At 38.5% G+C, this 15,440-nt stretch overlaps 1 protein-coding gene across 8 annotated transcripts in view; it reads right to left on the bottom strand.

The window, feature by feature from the left end:
* Window positions 1-15,440, bottom strand: part of ulk4 (unc-51 like kinase 4) — a 75,305-nt gene that overhangs the window by 22,721 nt on the left and 37,144 nt on the right. For all 8 annotated transcript variants that reach the window (XR_006361060.1, XM_044034759.1, XM_044034758.1 and 5 more), the window contains 5 exons: window positions 13,779-13,830; window positions 12,615-12,804; window positions 11,760-11,852; window positions 5,901-5,949; window positions 2,597-2,705 (listed from right to left, as the gene is read on the bottom strand). Coding sequence is in view for 7 of the 8 variants with exons in the window: in XM_044034759.1 (XP_043890694.1) it covers window positions 2,597-2,705; window positions 5,901-5,949; window positions 11,760-11,852; window positions 12,615-12,804; window positions 13,779-13,830 (493 nt within the window). In the remaining variant the exon portion in view is untranslated. The remainder of the gene's footprint in view (window positions 1-2,596; window positions 2,706-5,900; window positions 5,950-11,759; window positions 11,853-12,614; window positions 12,805-13,778; window positions 13,831-15,440) is intronic.

Consider the following 15,440-nt stretch of genomic DNA (forward strand, 5'->3'; position numbering starts at 1 on the left):
TGCTAATATAAAAACATTAATATGGAGGATCGCTGAGGTATAATCTATGCCAGGGGACATTATTATTGATTAGACACATGTGGACATGGTTGAGAAGAACAATTATAGAACTTTTTGATACCGTTTGGGGAAATAAACCTGAATCCAATTTCACATGGCAATTTATTAATGGGAACGGTGGCACAGAAGCAATTATCTACAACAAAAATCCTCTGAGATTCTCACAGAAGGTCAGGAGAAATAACAATGATTGGTGATGGATCAAACCAGGTGAGGAACCTCAAAGACCTTCAAGGATTCTGAAGACAAATGCAGCCCCTGAAGTGGTTTTTAATTACTTAAAAGACAGACGTGCTTTAATTAACTGACACCTTGTCAGCACCACAGCCTAAGAAAGAGCTCAAGGTTACTTGAGATGCAACACATTTTAGCTGTTCGACATGGCACAGGTGTGCTGCCTCCTTTATTAAATTATACACTTGGCTTGTCAATGTGCCTTCTACTCTGAGAAGAGGTTAGGCTTCATATCTAAATGTAATCAAATTATAACCTCAACATTCTAAATTTGTTTGCTGTTCTATATTCTACTTTAAATTCAGAAAAAAACATTTTTGGCCCACCAAAACCATAAATCGTATGTTTATATCTGATTTCAAAAATGGGTAGAAAATAAGTTGAAGTGGAATTTTACATCAAGCCTCTGCATATCTGTAACTGTAAAATTTGATTTACTTTAAAAGAAAAATCTAGGAAACCGTTTGCACTGAAAATTGAAAACCATTTTGGTTTGTTTTTATGATCTCTAGAACCAAACCTGCAGTACCTCACGGCCCAGATGTTGGAAAAAAATAAAATAATAATTACATGTATATATATATGTATACGTATACATAATAATATATATGTATATATATATAATAAATAAACAGGCTTACAAACAGATATAAATGCCAAGTACACAATAGAATTAGTCAGCAAATAAGGGTTCTTGAACCAGATAGCTTTCACTTTGTTTTGCCAACATTAAGAGCCACTTTATTTATAGTAACTTATAAACTATACCCCACTCCCTTATCAACTTTTTCTTCACCTCTCTCTCTCTTTATCCAATTGTCAGGCAGTTTTCTCTACTGTCATCTCACCCTCGAGTCGTCTCACGCAAATGCCTAAAATGTCTCTCTGTGTCTTATTCTTCCTCTTTGACCGCTCTCTGCCACCCCTTTTACCTCCCATTTTGCTTTCTACATTCCCTGTCAGGCCTTTTTGCCATCCTTTTTTCTTCCTGTTGTTCTGTTCTTCCTTCCTATCTCTATCTCTTTCTCTTTCTCTTTGCTCCCTCTGTCTTCATTCCCCAGGGGGTATTATCTCAGTCAGAGGCAAATCTGCCCAATTATAAACCTCATCTTGCGTGCTCTCTCTCTATCTCTCACTCTCAAACACACACACAAATACACACATACACACAAACCTCTGTCTACAGAGACAGGAGCAGAGGCACAAATACATTCACACAAACACAAATAGTGCACCTCTTACTGTCTATTTCACACATTCACAATCACACACACCTCCCTCCTCTTTCTCTTTCTGTCACACCTTAAAAAGCCAATTATACATGTTTCCACCCTTCTCCTCCTCTCTCCCTTCTTCCTTGCCATCAGTGTAGAAAGAGGAGATAGAGGAGGAGCCCTCAATAAAGGAAAGGGGAGAGGGTAAAAATGGGAGAGGAGCATAAAGTTGGAAAAGAGGATAGTAGGAGATGCAAAAAAGGAGGGATAAGAGGTGGAGAACATGTTAATACAGCAAAGGGTGAGAGTTGATGAGAGAGGGCAGAGGAGAGACTGTGTTAATTAACAGGCAAGTATTAGTGCTGGGTTGACAGTTTCCTGTTGAGAGGGGAGGTGATTGGACAATAATGATGCTGACTACTAAACTGTTGTACTGCTGACCCAATGGAAACAGAGGGAGAAGGGAGGTTGATAGCGTTGGTGTTGGAAAGTAGGTGCAGAGAAGATGGACAAAATAAAGACGGAGAGGAGAGAGAGAGACAGAGCAGTGTTTGTATTTTTATTCCATCTTAAAATAGAGTATTCATCCTCTAATGATACATGTCAGTACCCTCCATACCAAATAAAACCTAAACCCCAGACTAAGTCTAGGTCCTAAAATGACCTAACATCTAGAAAATTATCCTCAATCTATGACAATATGCATCTTAAATTTGACACCTCCAAGTATTGGATCAAGTGGAATCACTTGGAATTGACAAGACATTCTATTATTATTGAATTTTAGCAAGGCTGAAGGACAAAAAATGCACACACGCAGCCAAGGTTGTTGACCTGGATAAGTGTTATGCTGCTGCTGCAAAAACCAGGGAATATAAAATGTCAACAACTAACGTTACAATAACTAATGCTGAGTGGATACATTCTGACACACTGTGTAAAAGTCCAATAGTCAATGACAAATGGGCATTACTAATGCAAGAGAGCCCACACAACAAGAAAACTGGAGAAGCATGTGTGCGTGTCATTTATTTTTAAGCTGAAAAAAATACCAAAGTTCATACAAACTACATATAGACATGCTGTACCTTGCTGGTGCAGTGGCTCCAGGTCTAAGGTTGTATCTTCTGTAAGGTTACACAACAAGGCAACTGCATTTTGGATTACGATCCCACTGGAAACAATATTGATGTTGGCCTAAAAAGTAAGAGACAGAAAAAGGATCAATGGGTTACAGGATCTTGCAACATCACATCCAGCGTCCTTCTTAATATTTATTTTCTGGAGAAGCATGTTTTGTTTTTGTTTTTTTTACATGTTTTGGTTTCGCCCTCACCACGGCCCAGTACTGGTCCCTGGCCTGGGGACTTGGAACCACTGAACTAATATAAATAACATGAAAGGTGGTAAGAAGACCACCGCTTATCAACACACACATTAATGCCACACTATTTCAGACAGTTATATGTAGAGAGAGTATGTGTGTGTGTGTGTGTGTGTGTGTGTCCATTTGCGTGAAGGTGATAGGTGTTTGGGAGGATCTTGGAAGGTTCCAGCCCCTTGATTGAGACACAGCTTGTGTTTTAAATGGAATGAAGGAGGTGACATTTTAGAGCTGTAATAGCTAAATTCTAATGGCATGATATATTTGCAGATGGTTATATACTGTCAGAATCCCACTGTCCCATGCCTAGCCAAGCAAAGTGCAACAGGAAATGACGTACTGATCAACACGACTTGCCAAATACCATGGAGGGGAAACAGGTCCACATTCCTTTGCCATTTCTTCTTTGGATTTTTCTCCAGAACACATATAAGGAACAATCACCATACAGTCTACATACATCATACTTCAGGTCATACCTAATTTATTAGATCCATGCTGCAAAGTGAGATTTGTAATGATCTTATAAGATTGCTGAATCGCACAGCCTGTTCGAGGCAATATTCCCTTCCCTTCCCTTCCCCTCTCCTGCCATCATTTCGCTATTTGATCCTCTGAGATACACCAGCTCTGCCTGCAGGGTCTGTGTGCATCAGTGTGATCTGTGTACGGGCTGATAAGCCTGACTGGTACTCATCATGCACAGTAGCCTGAGGCTGAAGACAATGACATCAATCTGCACCTAGGACTTGCCTGTCAGAAACAACAAATGACAAACCTCATTTATCTTGATCTTTATGGACTTAACAAGCCATGAAAAGATTTGATCAGCATCACTGGAAGCATACACCCAACAAAGGACAGTGAAGAATAGCAAAAAACACATTGTCCTACCCATAACTCATACATCATTCACACAACTTTATTGGGGTCGTACCTACTCAAAGGGAGGACCTTCTTTTCAGTAGAAATATGTAATTAGAAATCCACCATTATTTGTGTGAGAGACTTCCGGTTTGGCATTTCCAGTCAGTCATTGTGTAACTTTACACAGCAAGCAGGAATACAACTTTGACAGATAATATCGCTTCTAGATTGCAAGGAAGTGACGTTTTTCCTGTCTATCAATAAGCTGACTGAACAGACATTATGTGTGCAGTCAGGGGCTACTACAACAGCAGTATAACACCATTCAAAACTAAAGTCTTGAATGGAATGGAAATATTTTGATCATCAGCCACAAGTAAGACAAGAATGTGGATGCAACGTGCCTTATAAAATTTAAACGTGCCATGGCTAAAAGATTTTAATTTGAAGGAAACGGCGAAGCAGGAAGGTTTGACTTTGTTGAAAATAAGCCTACAGAAGATCATGCGGCACAAGTGGTTACACTAAGAAACAACTGTAATAGCTCCAAGATGTCATTAGCAGCTGCAGGTAAAAACTCACACCTCCCACTCCGTAATATTACAGCGTTGTAACTGACCTACCATTTAAATTTGTGATCGATAGGAGTGTTTGCACGCCATTGTCATGAACGCAGACTCGCTCCATTCACAGATAGGTGGAGGGAACAAATACCGGAAGTGTCACACATAATCAGGAAGTTGGACCCTTAATTCAAAAATAAGGTCTATAAGCGAGAAACTATATGCCTGTAACCCCTTCTGAATAGTTGTCTGCCTTCTCAGGCTCAACCAACCAATTAAGAGCTCTGGTCTAAGCGGCTTCATGAGGTCTTTTTTATGTGTGAAGCAGAACTACTTCATCATCCAGACAAATACAAGTGTAATCACCAGTGACAGGTGTAATCAATCCAGATCAGAGTGTTTCAGGCAGCATAAATCAATCCAAATGTGAGTAATACAGACGGCACTAATGAATGCTGACGTGACTGGTTCAGACAGGAGTAAACAATCAGGAGAAAAGTTAATCAGGCTGTTTGATAACAACATTTAACATTCTGCACCAGCTAGTCAGGGCAGGACAGGCAGCCACGCAGAACACTGATTATTAAGTGTATGTGTGTGTGTGTGTGTGTGTGTGTCGCATAAATTGTTTGCTGCAGCAAAGTGTTTTGTATTTCTCCAAACAGCTTGTGCTGCATTTGTTGGCAGGTGCATTAGCTTGTGTGTATGTATGCAAAAAGGGTGAGGTGAAATAAATTGTCTGCTGGAAACCTTGCCATGCTTCAATGATAACAGACAAGTGCGGGGTCTTTGTGCGTATGCAGTGTGTGTTTATGTGTGTGTGTGTGTGTGCGTGCGCACAATCTTAATGGTGGAGTACATATTCCCAGTCTATAAAATCTTCCTCCTCTATTACTGACCTGCCAGTCAATTACACCAGCCCTCTAACCACACCACTCAGTTTAATTAACATAAACACATCTACGGAATGAGATGGAGTAAGTGAAAGGAAGGAGTAGGAAGGAGGTAGAAAAACTGAGCTGTAGACCTGCAAACGACTTTACAGCTGATTCAGCATGTTGAATTGACGCCCCCCACCCGCTGGTGAGGGAGATCAGAGTGATTGGTTGTTTAGCTTCAACTAATCAGAAGACAAGACAAAACGAGACATGGAAATAACAAAGGCAAACAACTATCAGCAGGAAGGCAGACACCAAGTAGCTCATATGAACCTTCCTCTGTACATTCTTGATTTAATTTGGACATTTGGACACAAATACAACTACGACATGGCCATCTGGAACCAGTGAGTGTCAAGACCAAAAGACAAGTGTGACAAACGCTGCAGCTTTTATGCGCCACCCCTCCCCAAATATATCTTCAGGTTTCCCTAAATTCATGACCAATTCTTACTGCCACTTGAAGAGAGTCGGATATACACACTGGTGGTTTGTCAGCTGTAGTTAATGTGGTGTGTGAGTGCAACACCAGCTGAGGCAGAGTGCCCCAACCGTAAGACTGTTTACTGACTGAGTAACTGAACAAACAAGTGACTTACTGACTGTTTAAATCAAATCTAAACTGCAATTGGTTTCTTACCATAATGAGCTGAAAAACTGTTGGTAGGATCCCACTGTGTTTGATCAACCTGAAAGGGAGTGAGAGAAAACATACTGGATCAGAGATAGAAAAAGGCAGGAGACGAATTAATTTAATTGAGAGGCAATTTGCTGCACTGTTCACATGCACGCACACTGGGCATTTTCATCTTCATTATGGTTGGAGTTCCGCTACAATGACTCCTGTCTGGTGCAAGCAGAATTGGAGACATGATGAGAGCACATGAAGTGAAAAAAGGGTGAGAGAGGAGAAGCAAGGACACGGGTAGAGGAGATGAGATTTAAGGGGAACATCGAGTAAGAGAAGATTACATTTGGTGATGAAGAGAAAGGAGGTGAAATGTGGAGGAGGAGGAGGAGGAGATTTGGACAGAGGATAGAAGAAGGACAGGGGAGGTGAGAAACAAATGGGAGGAAGGAGGGAGAAAAAAAATATCAATGTGGATTAATTCAAACACAGAGAGTGAGCGAGAGCTGAGATGTGTATGTCTGTCCACTTACTGATTAAGGTTCCAGTTGCTGTGTGGTTGGAGTGTCAGCACATAATGTACTGTGTATTTTTGTGTGTTTTAGAAAGCAATACAAAAATGCAGGAATTAAAATACTGAAGGAAACAAAGTATGTTCATCCATTTAGAAATCTGTCTTCATACTATAATTTCCATAATTTGTCTCACAGACATCAGACCATGAAAAGTTCTAGAGTCTGAGTCAGTGATGAGTTAAGTTGAAGGTTTTTATTTGAATATACTTGACCATGGAGAACAGAGGCAACATGAAGACATGCATGTACACAGGCTGACACTACCTATACAAGTGTATTGATCATTAAATACTTAATTGTTTTTTTAGTATTCATAATTGATTTCCTAATTGTTCAAGAGAGAATTGTGATGCAAAAATGGAAAACAAATGATTTCTCCCACCTCTAAGTCATATCACCACGCTTTCAATTCAATTTATTTATTTTAATTTTCAATTCATGCATTCAGGTGATTGCACACTCAATTTCTGCCAGACTGAAATTATTTCACTTAAATCTTACAGTCACGGCTGGAGTGTTAGGTAAAATATTGGCACCTGCACCAATTAAGTACGAGCATTCACACACATGCGAACAAAATGTTTCATTTTGGCCTAATCATCAACAATGGCCTATTCACCGTCTATTATTGAAATGACTCACTGTGTGAAAATAAAGAGTGAATGTAGAAACATGGGGCTCTGCATGGTCACAGAGTATTTCAGAAACTGATTATCTGCTAGGATTTTCACACACACACAACAATCTCAAGGTTCCAAAGAGAATGGTCTGAAAGAAAGGAAAAACCCCAACGAGTGGCAGTTCTCTAGGAGAAAATGCCCTGTTGACTCCAGAGGTCAGAGGAGAATGACAAGACTGATTTTGAAATGATAGAAAGGCAACAGTAACTCAAATAACCACTCATTACAACCAAAGTATGCCAAAGGCCACACACACAACACGCTGAATCTCAAAGCAGACGGACTACAGCAGCAGAAGACCACACACTGACACTTTATTAGGTGTCCTGTGTACTAATAAAGAGACCAGTGAGTGTATTTCTGTGTATTGAGTCTATTTACCTTTTTACTTGTCAGCATAAATGCATCCAGAATTTATTGATGTATTTTATATTTTGCTTGGTATTCTAGTTAGGATTTTGTATGTAGTGTGTGGACGTGATGGATGACCTCACATTAGGTATGTGACAGGCTGACAGATAAGGGGACTGACCAGGCCAGTGTGACATGATAAACTGGACCTCCTTTAAACTACCAGCCATACATCAATGGGCACTGTGCACAACACCAGACACTGAACAAACGAGATCACAATGAAAACATTGCCAATAACAAAACAAACACCAAGAATGATGACCATCAATATAAATTAGGATTACAAAATAATCGTCAACTAATTTCATAATCAATTGATGGTTTCTTGAAGTGAATACTTTCTGGTTTCTTTGCTCCATTTAACAAAGAATTCAATAAAACTTAATTGTTTTGGTTTGTGAACAAAACAAGACATTTGAGGACATCATCATTTTCAGGTTTGGGAAACAATTATTGACATTTTTCAACATTTTATGGACCAAACTATTACTCAATTAATCAAGAAAAAAAGATAGGATAAGTTAAAACAGGAAGGTTATATGCTACCATTTAAAAGTATTACTTAAATTAACCTTATCAAGGAGAATGACACAAATATGTTTTCATGCCATGAAACAGGTCCACTTTCCACTCCTTTACCATTTTTTCTTTTCTCTTTCTCTGCACACATAAGGAATGCATTTGAATGCATTCATTCCAGTAAAAAAAAAATGCAATGACATCCAGTTAACACATGAAAATAACCACTTGTCAAGACCTAATGACTCCACTTTCCAATTTCCAAGAGATTTAGGCATCAAACTGACAATTTCATGATGTAATAATTTTTCAAGGCCAAGTTGATGTCAACCAAGATATACAGATATACACTGCAATATACAAGACAGAAAAAAAAAACCCTTATACTTGGTTGATAAACATGGCATGTGTGAAAACGCCACATCCACATCCATTTAGCACACAGAGATACTGTATGGGGACACTAAAACCTACAAGGCCGCACACACATACACACATGCACACATGCACGCGTACATACACATATTAGTACCCAGTGTGAGGTTCTTTGGCTAAAGGTCATAGTAAATGTAGTTGTTTGAAGGTGTGTCTGGGCTGTGATAATGTAGAGAGAGACAGCAGGCTGCCTTCCCAACGTTAATGTCCCCAATTTACCATCTAATTACCGCACGGCTGGCTTCATAGCCACACTTATCTAACCAAGACCCAGGCAATTTAATTTCTGATTGTATAACTGCAGTGATAGAGGGAGAGTTGGGGTGAGGGCACACAGAAAGACAGAAATGTGGACTAATGTTAATAAATTAGAGATGGTGAGAGAAAGAGAATGAGGGAAAGAGAGGGTAAAATGTAAAAATATTGTTAATAATGCCAGAAAAAAGTGAGAGAAAAAAATGAGAGAAAAACAGAGATGTAGGGGGAAAAGTGACACCAATTTGAAAAGTTCACATCGCTCTACTTGTGTCATGGAAAGATGGAGATGAGGAGAGAAAGTGGAGGGGAAGGATGAAGACGAGAGGGGGTAATATTACTGATAAGAGAAGTAGGGGCCTATTCTCCAATGTGGATGAACGTTGACCTCTGGGAAGTGACGGATAGAGATGGACGGAAAGTGGGATATAAGTGATAAGAGGTTTGTTGAGTAATTATGGCTGAAGCAGATATAGTAAGTGGATGGAAGAGGAGAAAGAAACAAGGAGGGGTAAAACCAATGGTTTAGAATCACAGTTGCTGTAAACCTAAACAAACAATTTGAAATGCATTAGGTATTACAGTTTGGCTGTGGCCATCTGTGGTTGTGCAACAGCCTTCTTAATTTTGTATTAGTAATTTTAAGAGAAGCAGCTACTTCTTGCTACATAAGATTCTAATTGCTTCATGTGGCAAATGCTCAGCTGCACAGCATTGCACAATTTTTATGTTGTACCCTGCACCTTCAATTTAAAGCCAAGAAATTAGGCCCAAATATTAATGGCATACACCCAGGAATGTTCCTTCATCCAAGGGCCCATGAACACAAAAACAACTTTAGGAGAGTTTGCAAAGGTTTTTGTATTGTATTGACTTTTTTCTAAATGGAACTGGAGTTTGAGAGCCCTAAACACTTTTTTGGAAAATGAAATAAAATCTCAAAAAGCATGAATATAACCAATACCACATCTCTAAATCTTTAACCTTTAACCCATTTTCATTGTTGTCTCGTTCTTATACACAGCCCACAAGCTTTACGCACATACTCCACATTGTCTTCTCTATTTTTAAGGTATTTCTATGGCAGCGTTAAAGCGCAACATACAGGACCAGACTGAAAGACTGAACATTTTTTTATCATCATACAGGGAAAACTCTGTTTCAGTATGGATAAGGCTTAAGTCCCATTAAAGATGGATGATCTGATTTTCTACTGTGATGCTGAAAACATCCAAAATCTATAGTTCAAGCTGAGCAATGGATTGTGACATTTGTATTACTGTACTAACAAGAGTGACTTTACACTTATAATGCCATACCAGTTGACAATAAAATATTAACTTTAAATACCAACTTAATTGAGCAATTTTACTAGATCTAAGACATTAAATAAACAGGATTTATTAAAAGCAACAATTCAATGTCAGCTAGCAGTATGATAAGGAGCTGTCATCACTGACATAATCACAGAAATGTATAATCCAAGACATCAAAAAATAAAGGGTCATTAATTGCTAATGCAAATTAGCTGGAAAAAACAAGCAGAATGTAATGGAAAGAAGTAACTGGGGAGGTCAGAATATGGAGGATAACGTGTAATACAACACATGACCATGAAAACAGTGTCCTTCATATCATATAATGTTTTACATGGTGCAAATCGATTAAGTTTGCATGGCAGGCTCAAGTCTGGATATTCTTGGAAGCACATTAAGACATTTCATTGGCTTATGATTGTGTGTTTCCAAAGACTTTGGTCAGTTTGACCACCTTTACTTACCAGTCACCTTCCTCAATCTCTCACCCCATCTTTTTCTTACTTCCTCCCTCTATCCTTCCATATGTCCCTCTATGCAATTCTTGTTTTTCCCACTCTCTCTCTCTGTCTGTCTTTCACCTGCACTTTCTGTGTCTGTCAAACGCTGAAAAGAGGAGACAGATGACCAGAGAATCAAGACTTACTGACAGCTGCTGTCAGAAAACATCTATCAAGCACACATACATCGGAGAGCACACACACGCACACACACAGGTGAGTCATCTCATGGAAAGAATAGGGATCAGCAGATTCTCTGCAACAGCAACATATCACCTCAGTTTTTATATGCTGGTGTCAGATAACTGCTACCCAAGAAAAATGCCTATTTTTTAATTTTGATTAATTCAACATTATGCAGCCTTGAACTTCAGTTTATTGGAGGCAATCATTTGCCTTTGTGTTGTGTAAATTATATGACAAAGCTCCTCAGGAGTAAGCAGAAAGTGTGCCAGGATACAGTACATCAGCACAATATGTCAAGTTGTTACACCTCTTCGCTGATACAGCACATTACACAGTACCTGCCACTAAACTGATTACTAAAGAAGAAAACATTGGTTTTATGAGGAGGAACAAATTGTTTTGCTTCAATGAAGTTTACTAGCATTAGTGCAGGTGTGCTGACGTTTTTACTGACACTGAACATGCATCAGCTGGGTCAATAATTAATCGTTATTTGTGTATATATGTATGCATTGTATTGGGTGAATAAATCACTGCCAATGGTACATTTGTGTGCTTGGGTCTGCATTTATGAAGGTGCTTGTACCTGTGTGAGCATGGGTTTGAATAAAAAGCAGCAGTGATTCACAGTACTGAACTGGGAATGACTGGCCTTGGCATCAAATCATTACAGAGAGAGCCTAAAATGTACCTGTGTGTATTTGAGTGTGCAAGCCTGCTAAGATTGCAAAACACCACAACCAAGGCTTGGTCTTAGAAAAAGAACAACAGTAGTGGAGTTAAAACTATCTCCAGATAACACATGTATTGTCCATGTGAAATGTTGCATACTCGATCGCCATTTATAGAGGTTTGGCAGCATGATAAACAATACAAAACCAGTATACAGTGTATTATTAGCTAGCTAGTTTGGACACATTCTGGTTTTATGATGCATTGGCAGTTTTGTTGCTTCTGTATGTGACACACAGTATTTGTATGTGTACATTACCTGCAGACTTGCTTGCTGTATTCAGTCATTGATACCAGCAATTTGAGAGCGTAGAGTGGAATGGGCTCTGCTGCTCCAAGAAGAGACTCATACCTGAACACAAACATTCATGAGTAAAAATCATTTGGCTTTTGTAGTGTTCATAATTAATATATTGTTCTGATTATTAGTAACAGAGTGTAACACACTGGAACAGATCTAGAAAAAGAGAGTGGAGAAGGGGGAGGGGGAAACCAGAATTATAATAGGAAGAGGAGGAGAGAAGGGGAAAATGTAGGAAGAAGAGCAGAGGGTAGAATTTGAGAGCTAAGGTGGGAGGAAGTGGAAAGAAATGTGGGTGGAAATAAAAGTGAACAAGAGGAAACATAGCATAACACTACGAGCAAGGAGATATCTTGGCTGACAAAATAATAATGTATAGAGGAAACAGTATAAATCCACATAGAGTAGAAGATAGAAAAACACACTGCAAAATTCAATGTCCATTATGTATTATTGTAACTGTCTTGATGTGAACTTGTGCAAACTGCATTTGTCTGTCTGTGCTCTCCACAAATCATTGGATGCCAAGAGGTATCAAGCTTGTCCCAATCAAAAATGAATGTGATGATTATCCACAAAAACGTGCCTCATCACAACTTATTCACGTTAAGACATATTTTTAGTTATTCATTATCAACTATTAAGAAAATAAAATACAGGTTTCTGAAGCCACTACCAATGCAACATATTTACTGTTCTTATGTTGTATTGATGGGGAAAAAAATGCCACTCATTTAATCAATTAAGCTTCCTTTTCATACAGTAACACTAAACACAACATCAGGTCAATATTTAATAAAGAATCAGACCAACCTTGGAAGCAGGGATTCAGTGATGAGAGCCAATATTTGACTGGAAGACTTTCCTTTATCCGTTTCTTCTGCTTCCCTTCCTTTTTTCTTTTCTTCCGTCATCTCATCTTCTTTAGGACCATCACCATCCTCGACTAGCAGGGCAAGACTGAGTTCAGACAGCACCCGCAAAACAAAGACAGACCACTCCACTGTAACATGGACATGGAAATATAAAGAACGGTCAGTTTAGTAAATAAAAACAGTGACATTGAACATTTAAATAACATTCTGTCTTTTGCTTTAGAAATTACGAGGAAATTGTTGATTAAGGGAACGAGAGTGCGTCACCACCGCAGCTTTTTGCCTCCGTCTATGCTTCAAAGAAATATGTTGCTGCAAAAATGTTACAAATTTGTGGAGTGTGGAGTGTGGAGTTTCGCACACATCTAAACTCCAACAGCAACAAGCACATAGGCTTCAGTATCTGACCAAATGTAAAGCAATTGCCTCTATGTGTTCCTTAGAGCCAAACATACCTTTGATCAACAAAAATAAATAGTTCAAGGCTATATACAGTGGGCCGATATTACACAAGCCACACTCAATAAATGGTTGTCCTACCAGATACTGGTATAGGTTCTCTGCTCCCCCTAAAAATACCCTTAGTGAAGCTTTGGTTGTACTTAAAGATGTTTCTTAAAGATAACCGGTCACCGGGGCTCACCTGTGCAATTATCATGCACTTTAATCAACATCTTGATGCGTCTCACCTGGCAGACAGCTGGATTATTATAGTAAAGGTGTAGTGCTCACTAATGCAGATTCTAACACATTTGTGACCCAAATCAAGCAAAATTGTTGTGTTTACATTCTGGGTATTAATCCAGTGTATTTCAGTATTTTTCAGTATTTACTTTTAGCATTTTTCTCCCATTTTAAACAGACAGAAAACATGGGGAAAGGGGAGTATGACATATAACAAATTTGGATGCAAATGTGTCAGTTTGGCCACCATATTTCTAAACATGTTACTTGCCTTCGACACATTCTCATTCACATTCATTTGCTATTTGCTTAGCTCTGCCTTTTTGCTGACTCCCCCCTTCCTAACATTTGACATTGACATTTCCACATCTCCTCTGTCTCACTTCTCTCTCTATCTTTCGCACACCACCACTCTCACCATTTCTGCTGAAAGCCAGCGTTGTCAGAGGAGGCAGGATGGCATCCACAACCTTAAAGAGACCAAAAGTAAACATTAAAATATGATCAGATCTTCATCTAACAATGAAGTTACCATCACAAACAAATAATAAATACATTTAACTAATGCAATAATCATCAACCTGCCTTACAAAAAGGAGGACCCCATCAGTATTAGGAATAGTAGATATTTATAAAGCTGGAGAAGGTTATAAACTACTACAACAGACTACTAAGAATATGGATGATCTAAAGGGAAGAATGTTACAACAGTGGTCCTATGGACACAACATAACACATGTTGGCAACTTATTATATACAATAGTTCCCTTCCTGTTCTTACCAGTACTGTGAAGATTTTGTGGATATGTCCTGTAAAGGTTTAAAAATTATAATTGCCCTGTATGTAATTGTCTTTTTTATACTTGGGAAACAAAGCTGAGATCATATTTTATAAACAAATGAGGCAGTTAACCAAATGATTCCAAATGGTAAATTTGGCTGAATTAAATTAAATATACAGGGTATTAAGTTTTCATATGTACAAGTTTATACTGAATTTAGAGCTACAGTGTGTAACTTTTGGTGATTTTCTGTTGTTGATGATGTTATTAGTCTGTCTCTGTTTGGCCTTCATGAACAAAAATCATGTAACAATATTTGTACACTGCATCTTCATCTGAAAATTAGTTCTGTCGAGTAATACAATCAGACCTGAGCAGTGCAGGGGCATGAAGTGTTTATCCTGTCAAACTGATGTACAAACAGGTTTTTGAGCAGTAGAATTGGTCAGTAGAAATACATTGTCTCACTATTAATGCAATGTTGCTGTTGTCTTAATCTGTCTGAACAGTCCTGTGTGCAGTGCAGGTTAATGTCGCAGAGCTAGATTAAAACACTACTATATTGAGAACTGGAGAGCTGGACAGCTTCATCAGCAATGTGTGAACACACATATGACAATGGTTTAAATGTACCAGACATTTGTTTATATGCTAAAATTTAACTACGGAATTTTAATAACATCATTATTTTTATTTAGTCCCATGATCGCTTTTTGAAAAACAAATAAAAAGGTATATCACAAAAGGCATATTAGCCTTGCCTCTGAAAACCTACTTAACATACGGCAAATTTAAAAACAAATATGTTTTAGATGAGACTGAATAGAAGACAGCACTGTGTTCACTCAGGCCATCAGCCACATAAACCACTGTCACAGAGGATCAAATTACTATGGAAATACACTAGAGTGCTTTCTTTGATTTGACACATGCACACGCACGACACACACACACACACATTCAAATGTACTTCCGCAACTGTTGAAGCCTTTATTTAGGCATGAATCTGTATTGAATGAATTTGCATGATTACCATAGAAACAACACTAATGCAGAATGAGTGTGTGTGAGGTCATTACATTGAAAACCAGAGAAGGAAAAGTACAAAGGATGGTGCCCACCATTTAATGGTCTGTTTATTAATATCACAACCATCAAAAGACTGGATGGAGAGCGTGTGTGCATGTGCGTGTGCATGATAGGGAGAGATTATAAATCTTGTGCGTATTTTTGAAGTTGTCTATGTATGGTACTGTATGTTCAGTGTTTTTCTGTTTTCTTTTCCAGATTTTTACATT

This window comes from Solea senegalensis, linkage group LG9 (assembly GCF_019176455.1).
Source record: "Solea senegalensis isolate Sse05_10M linkage group LG9, IFAPA_SoseM_1, whole genome shotgun sequence".
Lineage (NCBI taxonomy): Eukaryota > Metazoa > Chordata > Actinopteri > Pleuronectiformes > Soleidae > Solea > Solea senegalensis.